The 21,544-nt window shown below is 46.7% G+C and overlaps 1 protein-coding gene across 1 annotated transcript in view; it reads right to left on the bottom strand.

Moving 5' to 3' along the window:
* Window positions 1-406: 406 nt before the first annotated feature.
* CCNH (cyclin H) overlaps window positions 407-21,544 on the bottom strand; it is a 90,924-nt gene continuing 69,786 nt past the window's right edge. Inside the window, exons 7-9 of the mRNA XM_033922415.1 lie at window positions 13,190-13,301; window positions 5,937-5,997; window positions 407-931 (exon numbers count right to left, since the gene is read on the bottom strand). Of these exons, the coding sequence (XP_033778306.1) occupies window positions 893-931; window positions 5,937-5,997; window positions 13,190-13,301 (212 nt within the window). The 3' untranslated portion in view covers window positions 407-892. The remainder of the gene's footprint in view (window positions 932-5,936; window positions 5,998-13,189; window positions 13,302-21,544) is intronic.

Below are 21,544 nucleotides of genomic sequence, written 5' to 3'. Positions count from 1 at the left end.
TATCAAGAGCGCATGTAGAGTCACTGAGTTAAATTAATTTATCAAATAGGTAAGTTTTTGATTTTTTCCTGAAGACAAGGGAGTTCTGTTCAGTCCTTATGAGTGTTGGGTGTTCCAGGTTTTCATAGCGACAACATATGTGAAGAGGGCGTTGAATATCCACTTCTATTTCACTCCCTTGGAGGTGGGGATGATCAGCTGGTGAGTGTTACTTATCCTGGTTGAGAGGAAGAGGGAGAAGGAAAATGGGTTGGTTATAGGCTCCTGTGAGTTGGTATTTAGTGCATGTTGTAGTAATTTAATTATATGCTGTATCTTGTGATTTTCATATAAAATATATCAAATAAAAGCTAGGAAGTCACTGATAAAAGTTAGGAAGTCACTGATAAAAGTATTAAAACTTAAATATAGTAAAATAAATGTTTATTGTAACAGTGAAGATTTCAGCTGTGCTTTCCCAAGCAGAATACAGCATCAACACATAATGTGAATTAGAAAATATTCTCATATTTGAGTTTGAACTGAAGAAGGAAGTTGCAGAGGGAGACTTTAAAAAAAATTCCAAGCACCAGTTCTTTGCTATTTTTTTATCTCTTTTTCTCTGCCTCTTCCACCCTAACAGTTTTCTGTCCACCTAGCAGGCATGTCATATCTGCTTCGTCATGGAATGGAAGGGAAACCTCCTTAGAAACTCAATCCTTGAATCCTAGTCATATGCTAGCAATAACCACCATTACAGAAGAGTCATCCTGCTGCTTCTTTGGCACTTGAAAGTACTAAGTTCAGGATATGCCTCTAATTAGACAGACTTGATGACAACAAGTTTTTTTTCTTTGTCTTCATTCTGCTCTTTAATTATGCAAGCTTTCCATGTTGTTTTCTTCCACAAACTTTATAGTGAATCTGCCAAGTCATCATCAGTCCATTCTTCCTAAAATCAGAAGAGAACACAAATCAGAGTAAGGTCATACATTTAACTAAATATAAGCCCATATAAGTAGAAAAAAAGTGAATGAACATTTATCTCCCTAACTACTCTCTGTGCTTATTGGCAATGACCCCAAAATACCATGGTCAATTTGTACAATATAAGCTTACTTGTGGGTCACAGCAGTGGATCAATCTCTTTCCGTAATATTCATCATTTTATAAACATGATGTTCCTGCAAGCAATTGTCTACAAAATTCAGCAGACATCATCTGACATAAAATTTAACATTTGAAAAGAATAATCTAATGGTCAGAACAGTAGGCTGAGAACTAGGGGAGCTAAGTTCAAATTCCACTGCTTCTTTTTATCTTGAGCAGGTTACTTAACCCTCAATTTAAATCGAAAGATTAAGTTCTTACCTGGATAATCTTGTTTCTGTTAATATATACAGGAGGCCATACATTAGGTCAGTGTTTCTCAACACGTTGTATGCATACCCTTGGGGGTACATGGCCTGGCTGCCGCTAAAGCTGCAGGCACTAGGGTCCCTCCCTGCCTGTTGCACTACTCCCCACTCCCAAAGCTGACCCTGCGACCTCGCTGGAGCCAACACACTCCATCCCACCCCCAACAGAAACTCCGCACAGGGACAGGCCATGGTGCATACAGCGACTCATGCTGCATGTGGCCTTCCCACCCCATGTCAATTCTGACATCAGGGAGAAGGTTCCAGGCCAGCCAATCGCTGGATGACAGCAGGATGAGATGCAAACAAGGACCAACATTCCCAGGATCTAAAACAAGAGAGCCCAAACATCAGGACCTGAAGAGAAGCCACAGTGAGGCCTTTATCCAACCCAGCCTGAAGAAAGGTAAGAAAATGAGAACAGAGCTCAATAAAGGTCTACCTGGTCCTGGGCACACCAACGTTGGAAGGCCTTCCACATCATAGCATTAAGCTAAAACTGTGAACTATTTCTAGACTTGAGAGTATCAACAACCTTAGCAGAATATCCTCTGTGCTCTAAGGCTGTGCACTCAAGAGCTATGCTGTAAGCATAAAGGGACACAGATCCTCTAAGGCAGTGGTGTCAAAGTCCCTCCTCGAGGGCCGCAATCCAGTCGGGTTTTCAGGATTTCCCCAATGAATATGCATGAGATCTGTTTGAATGTACTGCTTTCATTGTATGCTAATAGATCTCATGCATATTCATTGGGGAAATCCTGAAAACCCAACTGGATTGTGGCCCTCGAGGAGGGACTTTGACACCCCTGCTCTAAGGGCAATGAACTCAGTGGGAGGAGGTTGGGAAAGGTGCTCAGCTGAAGGCTGCAATTCCTGCACAGACACAGATCTGCATACCATGGTCTGCGAGGCCAATCTAGAGTCACCAGAATGGCACGGCCCGAATGGGCCATGATCCATTGAATGGCCCGGCCGAACATCAACCAAGGAAGAAAGACATACAGGAGAATCTCCCAAGACCACAGCTACACCAGAGCATCAAGCCCCTCGTTTCCAGGCTCGGATCTTCGACTGAAGCAGCGATCAACTTTCATGTTTCTTGCTGTGGCCATGGGGTCAAAGTGGGCCCAACCCCAGCACCTCAATATTGCTTGGAACGCCGCTGTGAACAGGGCCCACTCGCCTGGATCCGGAATCTGTCTGTTAGCTGAAGTTGTCTGCTTAAACACTGTCTACTCCCGCCACATGCGCTGCTGTCAGCGCTAGGAGGTGATGTTCTGCCTAAAGAAAAGGCAGGCTACCTGAGCCAGAGGAGTGCTCTTGGACCCTCCCTGGTAACTGACTTAGGTTACTGCTGTTGCAGTGCCTGAGAAGACCCTGACCGCTTTGTCCCCCAGAGTCTTCTGTAATCTCACCTTAGCTAGCTGAATGGCTCTGAGCTGTAACTGGTTGATTAGACAATTTTCACTGAGAGGGCATCCAACTCCCCTGAACGATTGCAATGGGCTCCCCAGCCCCGAAAGCTGGTCATCTGACCTCACCACGATCCAGGAGGCAATTACAGGAGAATTACAGGAGCAGTTACAGGAGAAGCCACCAGTCCATGCCTGCTCAGGCATCCAGAGTCAAAAGTAGACAGGCCTGCAAGACATCCTTGTGAAGAGACCAGCAAGAGAGCAAAGCATGCTGAAGAGGATGCATGTGCACCCTCACCCAAGGAACCACATCCAGCGTGGCAACCATGGATCCCAGAAATTAAAGATAATCCCATGCCGACGGAGCCAGCTGCTATAGAAGTGAAGTTTGGGCAGTTTCTGCCAGCGGACTTCTGGTAGACGCGGCCTGCAGCAGAGTCAAACAGAACTCCCAGATAGTCTAGCGACTGCATGGGAATCAGATGGCTCTTCCTGAAGTTGACAAGCTAGCCCACGTCCTCCAGCACCTCAATAAAGGGAAAACCTGGAGACCCATCTTTCGCATGTAAGCCACCACAACCATCGCCTTGGTGAAGGTCCAGGCCACTGTCGCCAGCTCAAAAGACAGAGCCGAGAATTAGTAAAGCAGTTCCAGAACATGAAACCACAAAATGTTGTGATGGACCGGAAGAATGGAAATGTGCAAATATGACATCGAGAGAGGTAAGAAACTCTCCTGGGGCTAATGCTGCAATGACTGAACATACGGCTTCCATTCAAAAGCATGGAACCTCGAGAGCTGCATTCACAAGCTGAAGATCCAGAATAGGCCTCCAATCTTCTGAGCCTTTCTTGGTCACAAGAAAATATAAACCTGAGTGTCTGGGTAGCACCTGCCTGAACCTGAGTGTTTGGGCAGCACCGGCTCTATAGCTTGAATATCCAGCAAGCACCAAACGATGGCTTGAACTCTGAATGCTTTGGCCGGGTGACCTGTAGGAGAGTCCACCAATCTGGCCGAGGCCAGGCAAATACCAGCTTGTAGCCCGAACAAATAATATCCAAGACCCACTTGTTGGACGTAATACGTATCATACGTATCCAGGCAGGAAGAAAAACCGAGAGCCGGCCCCTTATCCGAAGGGAGGCATCCCTTGGTCTGGTGCCATTGTGTCTCTTCCACAGGGGGCACAGAACTGGAGGTGGAAGGCTGGGAACACCTGTAGCCGTTATATCATCATTGGTAGCCCTGTAAAACTGCGATGTGGCACTTGCATACGGTCGGGCTCGCTATGAGCCACAAAAATTAAAATGACCAGAACCCCAGGAGGGTCTGGGTCTTCTATCAGGCAGAGTCCTAAGATGACGGTCCATCACCAAATCCATAAGGGCATCCAGATCCTTGCAAAACAATTGCTGCTCCTGAAAAGGCAGTCTAGCCAAAGTAGCCTTTGAAGTGGAATCACCTGCCCACTGTCTGAACCAAACCATTCTGTTAGCAGAGATGGAGTACACTAGCATCTTTGCCCAAATTCCCATAAGGTCATAAAATGCATCAGCCATATAATCTGTCCCCGCCCAGAAAAGTTGAGGAGGGGGAACCTCCACCTCCAGTATGCGCATTTGAGAGAAACAGGTGTGTGCTACACAAGACATTGCCGAAGCAGCATTAATTTTAAGCAGCAGTGTCAAAAGTTTTTCCTGAGTACCCCATGCAAACAGCAATTCTGCATATAACACTACAGCACCCTCACTGGGAAGAGAGGTGCGTTTAGTCAAAGAAGAGGTACGCCACCAGAGAATCCACCCTGGACTGACCCAAAATCTGCTGACACTCCTGTGCCAGGGGATACGAGCGCGATATAGCTCTAGCAATTTTCAGAGCACCCTCCGGAGAGTCACTGTTCCGATACCAGGATGCTCATCAGGGTGCCAGAGAAAGGTAGCAAACTGCAAGTACACATCACAAAGCCAGGAGGAAGAAGTGGATGGAGCCAGATAAATGACCAAATTGAACTCCTGCAAAGATTCATAAGCAAGGTCCAGCAAAACCACAGATTTAAATAAGCGCAGGACTGTGTGAGCATCCCCAAGCTCCAAAACTCCAGAGGAATCCACAGATCCCGCACACAGTCCCTGATCTCCCGCCCCAGGAAGCGCTGCACCTGCAAATAAGGTCAGCAAGCGAGTTATCCACATCAGGATCCCACAGATCAGGGTCAAACAGTGCAAGAACAGTGGCAGGCTGAATCGCAGACACCGTGGAGACAGATTGGGACTGTGCAGGGGAAGAACAATGGTTCCGAGATTCAGACCACAAAAATTTCATAATTCAGAAACAGTGTCCGACTCCTAGATCATACAGTCACCCTAAGGAGGAGGGGAGAGTATGGCGCAGTGGTTAAAGCTACAGCCTTGTCACCCTGAGGTTGTGGGTTCAAATTCACGCTGCTCCTTGTGACTCTGGGCAAGTCACTTAATCCCATTGCCCCAGGTACATTAGATAGATTGTGAGCCCACCAGGACAGACCGGGAAAATGCTTGAGTACTTGAATAAACTCATGTAAACCATTCTAAGCTCCCCTGGGAGAACGGTATAGAAAATTGATTGAATAAATAAACTAAAATTTGTGTTTCCTAGCCTGCGAAAGGTCTGCCACCTGGTGAACAGAATAACCGCGTTCTCAAAGTAATGAAGGCCTCCCTACCAGGCTAGCTGAGCGTTTGGTCACCTGCCTCAACAGGGGAAATTCTGTACAGAAACACTATACACAATGCAGAATTTTCAAATACCTTGCACAAAATTTTTAAATATTTTATGCAGAATTGTAAAAATTGGAACCAGTTGGGAGAACACTGCCTACCTGTACTTACCTCCTCCATTGGCCAGCTTCAACATGGCTGTTTATAAACAACATAGTTCTCCAAAGGTTTGGGAGATTTTCAAGGCAAAAAAAAAAATTCAGATTTTAGGTTTTGTAAAATTGATCAAAAATTGGAAAAATAAAAAAACACCATCTTCCACTCAAGTTACATAGAAGCCACAATGTATTTCATACAGTAGGATCATACAGTAGGAGTCTTTAAATTAATATAAAAATAAGGAAAAATAGGCTGATCTAACCTCATCTAGCTTAGGTTTCTTGGTAATATATTCGTCATCTTCATAGCCTTTTCTCTTCTTCCTGAGAAAAGAAAAAAAAAACCCAAAATACTAAACAAAGCAGCAACTGAATTCTCACAAAAAGATGGATCATGTGCTGAGGTGCTTCTCCCAAGCTCTACTTTCTTCAACTAAAAAGCATCTGCTTCAGGCTCCTCTTTTTTTTTTTTTTGTAATTTGCATATTTTTCAATAAAAGCTTAAACACATCAAAAAAGTCAAGCCCATTTAATGACACAGCAAATAGTACAGAATGCAATAAAGAATTACTGAAACCATCTCTTGGAAAGTCAATAACACTCCCACCCCCAACAGAGCAAATCATAAGAATAGCCATTTAACAGTTTAATCCCAAAGATCTCCCACCCTCCCTCTCCCCCATTCCCTCTCTGCTAGAGATGTCTCTGGTGTTCCAATTACAATGATGACGTGCACCAATGGTCAAATTTGCACCATATTCTAGTAAAGCTCCCCCATCTATTATGCTAAATTATTGAAGGAAGAATGTGCCTGTATTTGGACATCTTGGAGGACCCTGGGTAGGTAGATGGTCATTGAGAGGCTTGAACTCCTACAAGAACTATTTCTATCCCTATCGGAACCCTGAGGACTCTGTTCCCATACTGCTTTCTAGATCATATAAGTAATGTGTACAGCAGTCCTATGTACTGTTATACTATCACTCGTGTTCTCCACAAACAGTACTTCATAACATGTTCATTTACAATTTTTACTTATTCATTGGTCTTCAGAAGTGCCAGTATTAGCCAATTGGTTTGAGTGGCCAAATACTACGTGGCACAAGCCTCCTCATCAGACCATTATGTTTTATATAAAGTGCATTAGTGCTTCTATACTTCAGTGCTTGAATAAATAAATAAATACTTAATCTTTCAACTTATCTTTTTTCTGCATTTTCCGAGTTTTCCCTTTGTCAGTAGTTATCGGGAAGGGACCTGTCATTCCGACATGTTTCACCCGAAGGCTGTATCAAGAAAAAGTCCCCTGCAATAAAATGCATTCACTAAACTCAGTATAAGATATCAGTTTAATTAAAAGACCTTTCTGCTATTGCAAACATCTCTAAAAGCATCTAAGCCGCAGCCATCTTTGTCACAAAATTACCAATGATCGGGATGGTGTGGAGCTAAAGCAGAAGGGGTAACTATTCAACTACTAAAGGACTTGCCGGTTGGGAAGAACCCCTTTCTTTAAAGATGCTTTCAGAGATGTTTGCAATAGCAGAAAGGTCTTTTAATTAAATTGATATCTTATACTGAGTTTAATGAATGCATTTTATTGCAGGGGACTTTTTCTTGATACAGCCTTCGGGCGAAACATGTCAGAATGACAGGTCTCTTCCCGATAACTACTGTCAAAGGGAAAACTCAGAAAATGCAGAAAATAGATAAGTTGAAAGATTAAGTATTTATTTATTTATTCAAGCACTGAAGTATAGAAGCACTAATGCACTAAAGCACTTTATATAAAACATAATGGTCTGATGAGGCTAGTGCCACATAGTATTTGGCCACTCAAACCAATTGGCTAATACTGGCACTTCTGAAGACCAATGAATAAGTAAAAATTATAAATGAACATGTTATGAAGGGCTTTCTAGACCATGGCACACCAGTTTAAAAATGCTGGACTATTGGATATAAAGATTGAGAGACAGAGAGAGATATTGCTGAGCTTGGTCTGAGAAAAATAAGGGAGAATTGTTGGTCTGAGGGAACATACAGTGAGAGGAAGACTGCCGGGCTGAAGGGGAGCTGATAGTGAGAATTTGAGGATAGAGGAACAGAGAGAAAAGGTAACTGATCTGAGTGAGGAGACAGAATGTTGGTAAAAGGAGTTGCAAGAGAAATTGCAAGGGATATGAGGTGATTTACAGAGCACAAGAGACACGGTGGAGGAAGAGGGAGGGGAGAGCTCCTACCCTCACTACACCACTGACTGCTAGGTTTGGAGGAGAGGACACAGCAAAGCAATGTGAAGAAAGACTCTGCCCATCATCGGCCACGGTGGTACCAAAGCATCTAGCCCCTCGGCCTGAACATTCTTGCGCCGACTGTAGAACCATGGGGTTTTGGTGTTGACATTTGTGGCCATCAGGTCCATGCCTGTTGTCCCCAAGACTGGACAATCAGCTCAAAAAAGCAGGACAGACACACCACTCTCTGGGATCTAGCACATGACGACTGAGGAAGCCCGCCTGGACATTCTTCACTCCTACTATGTGGGAAGCTGAGAGGTCCCAACGATGAGTTTCTGCCCATACCATGAGCAGGGCAGCCTCCTGTGGCACCAGACACCTGGTTCCCCCCTGACCACTGACATAAGCCACCGCCGGGGAATTGTCTGAGAGAACCCGAACAGACTTGTCTGTCAACGTCTGGAACACTAGCAACGCCAGCCAGATAGCTCTGGTCTCCAGAACATTGATCGACCAAGATGCCTCCTCCGGAGACCAGCTGCCCTGAGCCGAGTGAACGAGACACTGAGCTCCCAACATAGGAGTCTGGCGTCCATAGGAGTCTGCACTGTCCACTGGGGCTGAGCCAGACTCACTCCCTGCACCAGATTGGAAGACTGCAGCCACCAATGGAGACTGCGACGAACTAACTCACGCAGAGGAACAGGAGAGCCAAATCGTGCACCTGGGATGACCATCACTGAAGCAGAGCATGCTGAAGCAAGCACATGTGAGCCCAGGCCCACTGCCACGTCCAGGGAAGTCGCCATCAACCCCAAGACCTGAAGAAAAAACCTGCGCCCGAGGACACTGGGAAGCCATCAGAAGACGAATCTGCGACTGCAACTTGACCACTCGGGCCTCTGGCAGGAAGACCTTCCCCAAGCTGGTGTTGAAAATAACCCCAAGGTACTCCAGGCGCTGAGACGGCTCTTGGACAAGTTGATTACCCATTCCAGTGACTGCAGGGACTCCACAACCCAAGCCGTAACTCGTGAACTCTCCTGAAAAGACTTTGCTTGGATCAACCAGTCGCCCAGATATGGGTGAACCAGAATGCTCTCCTTGTGCAAGGTCACCGCCACGACCACAATAACGTCCGTGGAGCTGTGGCCAGACCAAAAGGAAGTGCCATCCCAAGATCGCAAAGCAAAGGAACTGCTGATGGGAGGCACGAATCAGAACATGCAAGTAGGTCAGAAATTCCCCCGGCTGAACCGCCAAAATGACAGATCTCAGGGTCTCCATGCAAAAAGATGGAACTCACAAAGCCCAGTTGACTCCTTTCAGATCCGAGATGGACCGAAAAAAATCCCCTCTTGGGCTCCATGAAGTAAATCGAATATTGGCCGGTGCCATACTCCTGTGGAGGCACTGGCATTACCGCTTTGAGATCTAGCAATCTTTGAAGCCCGCTTCTTCCATGCCACCTGACAAGGAGAAAAGAGAAAGTGATCTGGCAAGGAGCAGGAAACCTCCAGAGCATAATCTTCCCAAACCACCTCCAGGATCCACTGATCTATTGTGATCTCGGCCCACTCCTGGTAAAAGTCTCACAACTGAGTACCCACCGGAACCAAGGGAGGATCTGGGAAATTCATTGGCCTGGACGGGCTGCGGGATGACCGGCAGAGGAATCATGTCTTCCCCAATGGTCCCCTCCGAAAGGACTGCATGCGCTGAAAGAAACGGCCCCAGGGAGACCCAGAGGTAGGAAAAAAAGCAGCCCCTCGATCAGGGCAATATCTGTAGAAATCACGCAAACGCCCCTGAACAATGTCACCCCGCACAGATTGGGGGGGGGGGGGGGCACAATTTTCAGGAAGACAAGGCACCTTAGAGTCCATTAAGGTCTGGACCAACTGGTCCAAATCCTCACCAAACAAAAAAAAACTGGAAAGGGAAATTTTGTCAGCTTAGCCTTAGATGCCGCATCCACTGACAAAGTCCAGAGCCACAAGGTATGACGAGCGGCCACCCTGAGATAAATGGACTTGGCCTAAACCCGCAACAGGTCATACATGGCATTAGAGAAATAAGAAGCACCCAACTCAATTTTGGCTACTTCCTGTTCCACCAAGAACCAGTCATCAGACTCACGGTCACGGATACACTCAACCCACTGAAAACAAGAGAGATACTAGACCACCATACATCACCGTCTGGACTGCAAAGGCAGTGATATCAAAATTCTGCTTAAGGAGGGCCTCTAACCTATGCTCCTCAGAGTCCCTCAAGGCTGAGCCGCCCTCAACGGGCACCCTATGCCACTTCCACGATGACCAAGACTATTGCGTTTACCGCTGGCAACTTCAAGATATCCCTATCCCACTCAGGGATGAGATGCAGGCGAGCCATAGAGCGCGTAAAAAGAAAGGGCACCTCCGGCACTTTCTACTGCGCAAGCACTATATCCTGAATATCCCGATGCATAGGAAAAGAACAGGATGCTGAGCTGATCCCCTGAAACAAAGGGTCCACCACACGCGGGGGCTCCTTCGTGTCTTCCTTGAAATGCAACACTGAAACCTGAAGAATACCGTATATACTTGAATATAAACTGGGATTTTTGGGCCAAAAAATGGGGGTCCCAGTTTATATTCGAACCAATGCCCCCTCCCAGAATTTTTCAGGTTGCTGAGGCCGCCGCCAGGCTCTGCCCCCTCCTCCCTGCCCTATCCTCATATCTCTGCCGATCCCTGGTGGAGGTGCAGCGGGCACTCTGCCGATCCATGGTAGAGGTGAAGCGGGAAGGAGCAAGCTTTCCGAACTCCTGCCTCACTGCTAACCGGCTGCGAAGATCAAGTTCTTCGGCTGAGCAGCACGAGCGCGATTTAGCGCTGATACTCAGTGTTGAGCAGTTTCCTTACTGACTCCTGCGAATTCTCGTGAGAATTCACAGTAAGGAAGCCACTCAGTGCCGAGCAGCAGCACCAAATCACGCTCCTGCTTATACCGCTCAGCCGAAGAAACTCGATCTGTGCAGCAGAGCAGGAGTTCGGAAAGCTTTCTCCTTCCCATTGCACCTCCACCAGGGATCGGCAGAGGTATTAGGATAGGGCAGGGAGGGGGGGGGGGCAAAGGGTAGAGCGTGGGAGGGAGGGTGCAGAGTCTGATAGGGGAAGAAAGGAAGGGTGCTAGGTGCAGAGCATTCCATCAGATCTTAGACAAGAAACATCTCTTGAAAAATTCAAATGTAAACTAAAAACATTCCTCTTTAAAGACGCCTACTCACTCTGATTTCATTCATTTAGAGCCCTAACAGCTTCTATGCAGTCGGCAGTACCGAATTGAAATGCTTCTTTTGAAGCGACCCCTACCCTAGTGTGCTAAAGCCCCTCCATTTCTTCCCTCCCTTTTAAGATTTTATTTTCTCATTGTATTTAAGTTCTCACCTTTTTCCATTTTTCCTTTTTGTTCCAGTAAACCTATTTGTTCTGTTGTCCCCTCCACTTTTTACTTTTTGTTTTATTTTAACAATATTTTGATAATTGTAAACCATTTAGGTATGCTTTTGATAAACGGTATATCAAAGATTAAATAAACTTAGAAACGGGAGGGAGGGAAGGAAGGGTGCTGAGCTTGATATGGGAGGAAGGGAAGGAAGGGTGCTGGGTGCAGTGCCTGACAGGGGAGGGCACTTGAATATTAAGATGCCTGACTTATATTCGAGTCAACCATTTTTCCTCCTTTTTGGGGGTCGAGTATATAAGGTAAGCTCCTGGAGCTCTTCCCACTGAAAGATGTGTACCACCGAAGCATCCTCGCCAGCTGACGGAACCGAAAACCGCCACCAGCGGCATCCATTCCATCCCACCCCCAACCCCTCCCCAAGAAGATCCTGGAAGTCTCCTAAAGGGTCCAGGTCCTCTTCAAGATAAAACTTCTCCCCATAGAAAAAATCATCGTCCTAAGAGACCCTCGGCTGCTTGGATGAGAGGAAACACGGATGAAACTGGCAATGAGGGATGCCAAACCGGAGATCCCCAGGGCAGAAGCAGGACCTCCAGCCTCCTAAAGATAAGTCTTATACAAGGCGAAAACAAAATCAGAAAAAAACCCCCAAAATTGGCACAAAGGCCACCGAGAAACATGCCCCTGAGGCCTGTAGCAGCTGAAAAGCCTGAATTGTCCCAGCCGCTAAAGCAGACAAGCTGGCAGCAGCGGTAAAGGAGTCCCCAACAGCATCGGTGGTAAAAAAACCTTATTTCCCTGACCGTCGGTGACTGGGGTAATCACTGTGTGGGCGGCGAGGGAAGCCTGGGCTTTCCTGCTGTCAGCTGCCGGCGTGCGAGGCACTTGCAAAGGGGTTACCTGGACACCGGCACCCAAAGCCGATGAGGATTTCCCTTCGTGGTGGCTGGCATACCAGGCTGGCCACATCGACCTCTAATCTGGAGCACAATGAACACTTTTTCCCTTTAAAAATAATCATTGCGCAATATGCAACCTAGCTATGGGAAAAAGCGCTAGTTAGCAATAAAAAGCAATAACAATTAACTGCACTACCTCAGTTTTTTGTTTTTTTTCCCTGTCACAACAGATTCCACTGGCTCTCTAAGCCATATGCCTTGCCGGTATCGGTGGCAAGGTTTGCAGCTGAGGAGGCATCTCTAGAAAAATTTTGGGGAGGTAGAGGAAATGGGGGGAGGGACTCAACTCATGAACCATCGAGTGCGACACCTCCAAGGTTGGACGGACCCCCGAAAGGGTCCCCCCCAAGCTCAGTCTGGCACCAAATGGGGACAAGGCGGCCACTAAACCACTTCCAATAGGCCTACACTAACCAAGGGAAGCTTGATCTGGAGAGATTACATTACATTGCATTACATTAGGGATTTCTATTCTGCCATTACCTTGCGGTTCAAGGCGGATTACAAATGGTTTGTCCGGAGACTAGAAGTATTTAGGGAGTAGTTTGTACATTTCTTAGAGTTGTTAAGGATTACATCTGAGTTGACATGATATTAGAAGTTCATATGTAGTAGTAGCAGGTGATGCAGGTGTTAGTTTGGTTTTATGTGTTTTATGAATAGAAGGGTTTTTATTTCTTTTTTGAAGGTTTTGTAGTCTGTGGTCCTGGTCAATGGGTTGTAGAGTTGTGGGTCGAGTTTTGCAGCTTGAATGGCTACGAGGTTGTCGTACAGTTTTTTTTTCTTTTGACGCTAAAGAATGTGTGAATTGCTGGCTCTAATATTTATATTAGTAAATATAAAACTTCTCCAATTTTTACTTACAGGTATGCAGTTAAAGCAAGTTCTGAACTGTGACATTTCTCTAATTTCTGTTTCAGAATGGCAATATCATCAGACCCTGGCGATTCATACATCTTTACCAAATTCTTGATGCCTATAGTAGAATGTTTAAAAACATAACTTAGTACAAAGAAAAAGAATACAAAACCAGAGATTCTACCTTTACCCAAGAGAGAAAATTCAAGAGTGGTAGAACTGCTTTCATTTTTATAAGCATTTATTTTAAAATATGTCTTTTGAGTGTGTCTTTAGTTATGGCATGTTTGAGCTATCAGTTACAGCAGTAATTCCCAACCCTCTACTGGAGGCATACCTAGCAAAGCAAGATTAGGCTCTTACCTCAATAATCTTCTTTCTTGTAGATGAATCTAGTGGTCCTGAATCGTAGTGTCTTGCTTTACAGAAAACTGTCAATCATGTTTTCAATTCTACTTCCTTCCCAGGAAGCTGCTCCTGCCCCCCCACCCCCCACTCAGTTCGTACAAAAGCAATCAAGCAGCACTGTAATGAAAGACGAAACGGGGAGGAATCCCCGACAATACAATTCTGTTCTGCTCTGTAACAAACATTACCAATAAAATTATAACTTTCAAACAGCTGTTTAAAGAAAAAACAGATTAAAAAACATGTGCAACCATGTTTATATAGAGCTCATAGCTACTCGCTACCTAGCAGAGACTTTAAGCAGACTGTACACTGTCTAGAGCACAGTTCTTCAACCGCCGGTCCGCAGAAAATTTCTGCCGGTCCGCACAGGGCCGGCGAGATCAAGTCGGCAGTTAAATTTCCTGCCGACTTCACTTCCTGCTGATTAATGTTCCTCCCAGCCTCAGGCGATCAAGACAGGCTGCCAACGTCGGGGCCTTCTCTCTGTGAGTCTCACCTGTTCGGAAACAGGAAGTTGAAACAAAATAGGCGGGACTCAGAGAGTGAAGGTCCCGACGTCGGCAGCGTGTCTTGATCGCCGCCCCTGCCGAGTTGCTGAAGAGGGCCGCGGGGAAGTCGCGAGTAGAATGGAGAGAGCTGCAGATACAGGTGGAGGGAGATGTCAGCGTGTGCGAGCAAGATCCTGGGGAGCCTTCACAGTGGCTGTCTCCCCTCCCACCAGCTCTCCAATTTGCCAGGGCAGTGATTTACCGGCAACTTCCTGCAGGCAAGTACCGAGAGCTGCTGGAAGGGGAGGAAGCCACTGTAGGAGCCTGGGAAGGTCTGGAAAAGGGAGAGCTGTTACTGGACTTGAAGGGAGTTAGAAGGAGAGATGCTGCTGGGAGGGGAGGAGGGAAAGGGATGGGAAGAGTTACTGTTGGATAGAGGGAGGAGGGAAGGGAGAAGAAGGAGAGATGCTGCTGGGAGGGGAGGAGGGAAAGGGATGGGAAGAGAGTTAATGTTGGATAGAGGGAGGAGGGAAGGGAGAAGGAGAGATGCTGCTGGGAGGGGAGGAGGGAAAGGGATGGGAAGAGAGTTAATGTTGGATAGAGGGAGGAGGGAAGGGAGAAGGAGAGATGCTGCTGGGAGGGGAGGAGGGAAAGGGATGGGAAGAGAGTTACTGTTGGATAGAGGGAGGAGGGAAGGGAGAAGAAGGAGAGATGCTGCTGGGAGGGGAGGAGGGAAAGGGATGGGAAAAGAGTTAATGTTGGATAGAGGGAGGAGGGAAGGGAGAAGAAGGAGAGATGCTGCTGGGAGGGAGGAGGGAAAGGCATGGGAAGAGAGTTAATGTTGGATAGAGGGAGGAGGGAAGGGAGAAGGAAAAAAAGGAAGGAAGGAAAAAAGGAAGGAAACAGCTGGCAGGGAGATTACAGGAGGGGAAGGGGGTCAGGGTGGAATGGAGAGATCAGATGAGAGAAAGGGGAGAGAGAGGAATGAGAAAGTAGAGAGACATTGATGCTGGAAAGGGGGTCAGCAGAGAAATAAGAGAGGGATAAAGATGCTAGATCTGGTGTAAGAGAGATAAAAATGAAGAAGGCAGTGAAGCTGGAATGAATGATGTAAAAAGGAGAGAGGAGGATGGACAAGGAAGAGGGGCATAGAAAGAAGTCAGATATATATGGAAGGGGGAGAGGGCAGACATTGGATGGAACGGGCAGTTGCTGGAAGGAAAAGAGTGAAAAGAAGATGAAAGCAGAAACCAGAGACAACAAAAGGTAGAAAAAAATAATTTTATTTCTATTTTGTCATTAGAATATATCAGATTTGAATTATATATCCTGCTAGAGACATAACTGGGGACTGCAGTATTCTGTTAGCATGATATTTCTATGTAGCATTCTATAATAACTTGGCTTGTTCAGTTTTCTTGATAGTAGAGGGGATATATGTGAAGGGGAGGGAGACAGGGGTTTTGTTGCTCTGTATATTTGTATTTATAAAATCACAATTGTTCAGAATATTGTTTCTTTTTATACTTTAATAAAATACGTTCAATATAAAATCATAATTGCGGCTTGTGCAGATGGGATCAGATGGTTTGTGGGGACTGAGCTCGCGGAGATGGGGCGTAAATGGGGTTTTTTAATTTTAGCCCTAGTAGTTTGCCGGTCCACAAAATAATTCTTTTATTTCTGCCGGTCCACGGGTGTAAAAAGGTTGAAGAACACTGGTCTAGAGTGTTCTCTTTGTTTTCTTTTTTCTTTGCTCTCCTGAAAGGCAGAGATTTATCCAGCACCAAACTAATTCCAAGGCAGAAGGCAGGCAAAGCCCTGACAGGGCAGGGCTTCAGAACCACTAGACACATCTACAAGAAAGATTATCAAGGTAAGAACCCAATCTTCACTTCCTTTCTAGTGCAATGTGTCTACTGGTCCTGAACCACAAGGACATATAAAAGCAATCCCCAGAATCTAGGGTGGGCCCACCGAGTCTGCCTTCAGGACAGAGGAGGAGGTGGAGTTGAAAAAATGATTAAAAGTTTTCTGCAAGCCACTTCAGATACAAGTGGTTCAGGACCACTAGACACACTGCACTAGAAGACATATTTTCAGATTACTATCATTTTCATGAAATTTACATATACTTGGTCTCTAATATATACAGATTTCTCATACATATCCTGTAAATCTGACAGATTAGGTGCGCCTTCAAGAGAAAATTGAGAAAGTTAGAGCAATATTTGAAGGCAAAATATTTCTAAATGGCTGTTCTAAGATATGAGTTTTGTTTTGGAATTAGTTTACATAACTTTTAGAGCAGTATGCCACAGAATATCTTAACTCAAAGAAAAGAGAAACTTCCATAACAAAGGAAACATCAGGCTGCAAGAAGCCCAGACTTTAATATGAAGTATTCTTGGTGTTTCAGCTTAGCTGCATGACCAGGATAGAGTATCCTGATGACACTCGTCTCTGAACTCTTATCAAAGTTAAATGGGACCTAATTGATAGGGGCGCCTATGAATGTTTATTACTTCTGTGAAAAGGGGCTAATGTAGTAAGCAGAGCTGCCAAGAGGTTCAACCCGCTCAGCGAGAGATTTAGGGTCTGTCCCCAGCTTGCCCCACCATCCACTGCTCTATTCATCTCTACCCATTTCTTCACCCATTGCTTCACCTGGCCCGCCAGTGTTCCACCTTGCCCCACCAGAGGCAAAAAGAATGGCTTTCCCCATCCCGCAGCATTAGGAAATGCTTCATAAATGTCATGTCCTGCTGCCACGGGATTAGTAGCAACAGGAAAGGACATTTCATGAAGCATTTCCTGTTACTGCTGGATTAAGGAGGCCACTCAGCAGGAAATTGTGTCTGATCTACGGAGTGCAGATGACTCACAAAAGCTGAAGTGGGAGGCTTGGCAGGTCTAAGTACATGTATTAAAAATTGACTCGGGTTTCTTTTTTTTTATTATTATTATTTTACTTTTGCTTTATAACATCCAAAAGTTAAGTGTTTTATTATATTTGATACACCAGTGCTTCCCAGGGGGAGGGGGTGGTACATGGTCTAAACCAGTGGTTCCCAACCCTGTCCTGAAGGACCACCAGCCAGTCAGATTTTCCGGATAGCCCTAATGAATATGCATGGGGCAAATTGCATGCCTGAAATCTCTCTCATGCATATTCATTAAGGCTATCCCAAAAACCTGACTAGCTGGTGGTCCTCCAGGACAGAGTTGGGAACTACTGGTCTAAACTGCTTAGATGAGTGTTCTCAACCCATTCAGTTCAGTTTCAGGATATTCACAATGAAAATGCATGAGAGAGATTTGCATACACTGCCTTCTTGGTAAGCAAATCACACATATATTCACTGTGGATATCCTGAGAACCACTCATCTAAGCAGTTTAGACAATAAAAAAAAAATTAAGACATGAAAATAAAAAGAATACAAATGCAGGTCATCAACTAAGATAATGTGAGGAAATAACATGATACAATGTATTCAAGAAAAAATATTGTAGTTACAATAAAGTATTAGAAAAATTGAAACAAAGAATATTCACAGTCTAGAACAGCTTCACCCTCATCCCTGCTGAGAAAGACAACCATGAAATTAATAAATGCTCTAAACCCTTCTGAGAATTGGTTCAAAGTCAACTGAAAGTCAAAAGAAGTTAATATCTGTATTAAATGTTTCCTCAAGACAGCCAAGGGATTCTTTTCCTAAGATGCAGTAGAAAGTGGCCTTAGCATGCTTTTACAGTTTTTTCTCTGCACGCTAAGGCCATATTTACTGTAGCAGTAAATGGCTGGATTTTACATTTTTTTAAAATTAAATAGCCATGTGCTGCTATTGCCTTTAGTGTAGAGAGTTGCGCGGGGACAGAAATCCCACCCGTCCCCGCGAGGAATCACACCCGTCCCCACGAGGAATCCCCTCCGTCCCCGCCCGTCCCTATAAACTTCAGAAATAGTTATTTCATTGAATTATACTACTGAATTAAAGGCTCTGGTAGAAACCCATTTACAAATAAGCAAAAAGACTTTATTAATTTGGAAATATTAATTGGGAAGAATACATACTTTGTAAACGGGTTTCTACCAGAGCCTCTTTTGTTTATAAATTTTTATCAACACAACTAATATACTACTTTATCCTAAAGCAAAAAAAAAAAAAAAAAAAAAAAAGAAATAGAATTCTTTTCCTACCTTTGTTGCCTGGTTTCTGCTTTCCTCATGTTCTCATTCAGTTCCTTCCATCCACTGTCTCTCTTCCTTCTGCGTCTTCCATTTGCTCTGTTACTTTGCCTCTCCCTTTCTCCCCCCTTCCAAATTGTTCTGGCACCCATCTTCTTCCCTCCGCTCCCCCCATAGTCTGGCATCTCTGTCTTCTTCCCTGCCAGCGTCCTTCTCCCCCCCATCTTCCCCATGTCCTTTCAGTGTCCTTCTCCCCCCTCTGTCTTCCCCATGTCCTTTCAGCGTCCTTCTTCCTGTCTTCCCCATGTCCTTTCAGAGTCCTTCTCCACCCCTTTGTCTTCCCCATGTGCTTTCAGCGTCCTTCTCCCCCCCCGTCTTCCCCATGTCCTGTCAGCGTCCTTCTCCCCCTTCTGTCTTCCACAAATGCTTTCAGTGTCCTTCCCCCCCCCCATCTTCCCCATGGCCTTTCAGCGTCCTTCTCCACCCCTTTGTCTTCCCTAGTGCTTTCAGCGTCCTTCTCCCCCCCTCCTTCTCTCCCGCCCCGGGTGCAGCACAGCCGGCCAGGTCCCCTTACTTTTGTGGCGCTTCTCCGACCGACCGACCGACAACAGCCCCGGTCTGACAAACCTCCCTGCCCTTAACCGCGAATCTAAATTTTCTTCTTACAGCTGCTGTAAGAAGGTAATTTAGATTCGCGGTTAAAGGCAGGGAGGTTTGTCGGACCAGGGCTGTTGTCGGTTGGTCGGGGAAGCGCCACAAAAGTAAGGGGACCTGGCCGGCTGTGCTGCACCCGGGGCGGGGCGGACCGCCCCCTCCCTTGGTAGCCACTCGAGCCGCGAGGCTACTCCTCCTTACCTACCCTGCCTGCAGCACAGAGCCGAACAGAAGTCTTCCCGACGTCAGCGCTGACGTCGGGAAGACTTCCGTTCGGCTCTGTGCTGTAAGCAGAGCAGGTAGGGAGAAAAGCCGTGCGACTTAGTACGTCCAGCCCCGCAGGAACCCCGCGACCCTCGGAGGCTTCCCCATGGGATTCCCGCAACCCTAGGGGGCGTCCCCACGGGTTCCCCGTGACCCGAAGGGGGAACCCGCGGGATTCCTGTCGTCCCCATTCCCGTGCAGCTCTCTACTTTAGTGTGCAGCAATTAAAAAAGGAGAAATTAGGTTCTTACCTGCTAATTTACTTTCTTTTAGCTTCTCCAGACCAGTAGAGGTTAACTTTACGAATGGGTATATATCTAATCATGACCAGCAGGTGGAGACTGAAAACAAAACTGTGGGACAGTATATAATATACTCCCTTCTCTATTTCCCTCAGTCTGCCGAATAGCCAAGCAGAACCAAGAACTGGAAAACAGAAAAAAAAACAATACTCCGAACAGGAGTAATAATTAACATACCCAAAAAATGCTGTTGGAAAATGCAGAGGAGAAATACCCGAAGGAAAATGTCCCCACAGCTCACCAGCTAAGCCAGACGAGCCACAGCCGCTGTTCTTCAAATCTCCCCGGCCCTAGAAAAATACTAGAACCCGCAGCAAAACACAAAAAAAAAAACTGCCCGCGCAACAGCCCGAACAACAACAAGAACAACAGACAGGGTGGGGACCTCTACTGGTCTGGAGAAGCTAAAAGAAAGTAAATTAGCAGGTAAGAACCTAATTTCTCCTTCTTTAGCACTCTCCAGACCAGTAGAGGTTAACTTTACGAATGGGACGTACCAAAGCAGTCCCTCTCACGGGCGGGACCCCCGAAGGGCCGATACCAGTACACGCTCACCGAACACCGCGTCCCGACGCGCCTGCACATCAACCCGATAATGACGAACAAAGGAATGCAAGGAGGACCAAACCGCAGCCTTACAAATATCCACTGGAGGCACGAGCGACGACTCAGCCCAAGAAGCCGCCTGACCCCGAGTGGAATGAGCCTTGAGAAACTCCGGAACAGGCTGCTGTTTCAGAAGATAAGCGGAAGCAATCGTCTCCTTGATCCAGCGCGCAATAGTAGCCTTAGAAGCGCCAGCTCCCTGACGAGGACCCGCCAGGAGGACAAAGAGATGATCGGACTTCCGGAATTCCTGGGTCCGGCGCACATAAGAGCGAAGGACCCGACCGACATCCAACTTGTGCAGCTGCCGTTGCTCAGAAGAGCCCTCCCGACCACCCAAGACCGGGAGAACCACCGATTGATTGACATGAAAAGGAGAAACAACCTTCGGCAGAAAGGAAGGAACAGGCCGCAAGACGACCCGCTCCCTAGAAAACTCCAAGAAGGGAGCCCTACAAGAGAAAGCCTGCAGCTCAGAAACACGCCTAGCAGAAGTAATGGCCACCAAAAAGACCGCCTTCAAAGTAAGGTCCTTCAAAGAACAGTCATCCAAGGGCTCGAAAGGCGGGCGCACCAAAACAGAGAGAACCAGATTAAGATCCCAAGAGGGAACCGAGGGCCGTAGGGGAGGCCTAAGCAACTTGGCCGCCCGCAAAAACCGAATTACATCAGGAAGAGCCGATAAACGCTGACCTGACACCAACCCTCGAAAAGCCGACAGGGCCGCAAGATGAACTCGAAGAGAAGACCAAGCCAGGCCTCTATCCAGGCCATCCTGCAAGAACTCTAGAATGATAGGCAGAGAAGCGCGAAAAGAGGTCACTCCCCGCGCCCGACACCATTCCTCAAAGAGACGCCAAACCCGCACATAAGCCCGAGAGGTAGAAAGCCTCCGGGACCCCAACAGTGTAGAGATCACCTTGTCTGAATATCCCTTCTTGCTAAGGCGACCCCTTTCAAGAGCCACGCCGTAAGACAGAAGGGAGACGGGTCGAACATGGGAATGGGACCCTGCATCAGAAGGTCGGCCGAGAGAGGCAGAGGAAGAGGATCCGCCACCAGGTGCCTCACCAGATCCGCATACCACGGACGTCAAGGCCAATCCGGAGCCACCAGCACCACCAAACCCGGATGGTGAACAATGCGAAGAAGCACTCTGCCCACCAGTGGCCAAGGAGGAAACACATACAACAGCCCCTCCGTTGGCCACGGCTGGACCAGAGCATCCAGACCCTCGGCCAGACCGTCCCTGCGATGACTGAAGAAGCGGTGCACTTTGGCGTTGCCACCCGTGGCCATCAGGTCCATCAGGGGCTGCCCCCAAGCCTGCACTATCAACTGAAACGCCCCGGCGCCGAGACACCACTCTCCGGGATCTAGGAAGTGACGACTGAGGAAGTCTGCCTGAACATTTTCTACCCCGGCTATATGAGAGGCCGAGAGGTC

The sequence above is a fragment of the Geotrypetes seraphini genome, chromosome 1, assembly GCF_902459505.1.
Source record: "Geotrypetes seraphini chromosome 1, aGeoSer1.1, whole genome shotgun sequence".
Taxonomy (NCBI): domain Eukaryota; kingdom Metazoa; phylum Chordata; class Amphibia; order Gymnophiona; family Dermophiidae; genus Geotrypetes; species Geotrypetes seraphini.
Note: the sequence above shows the minus strand (reverse complement) of the source record. Positions and strands in the feature narration are given on the sequence as shown.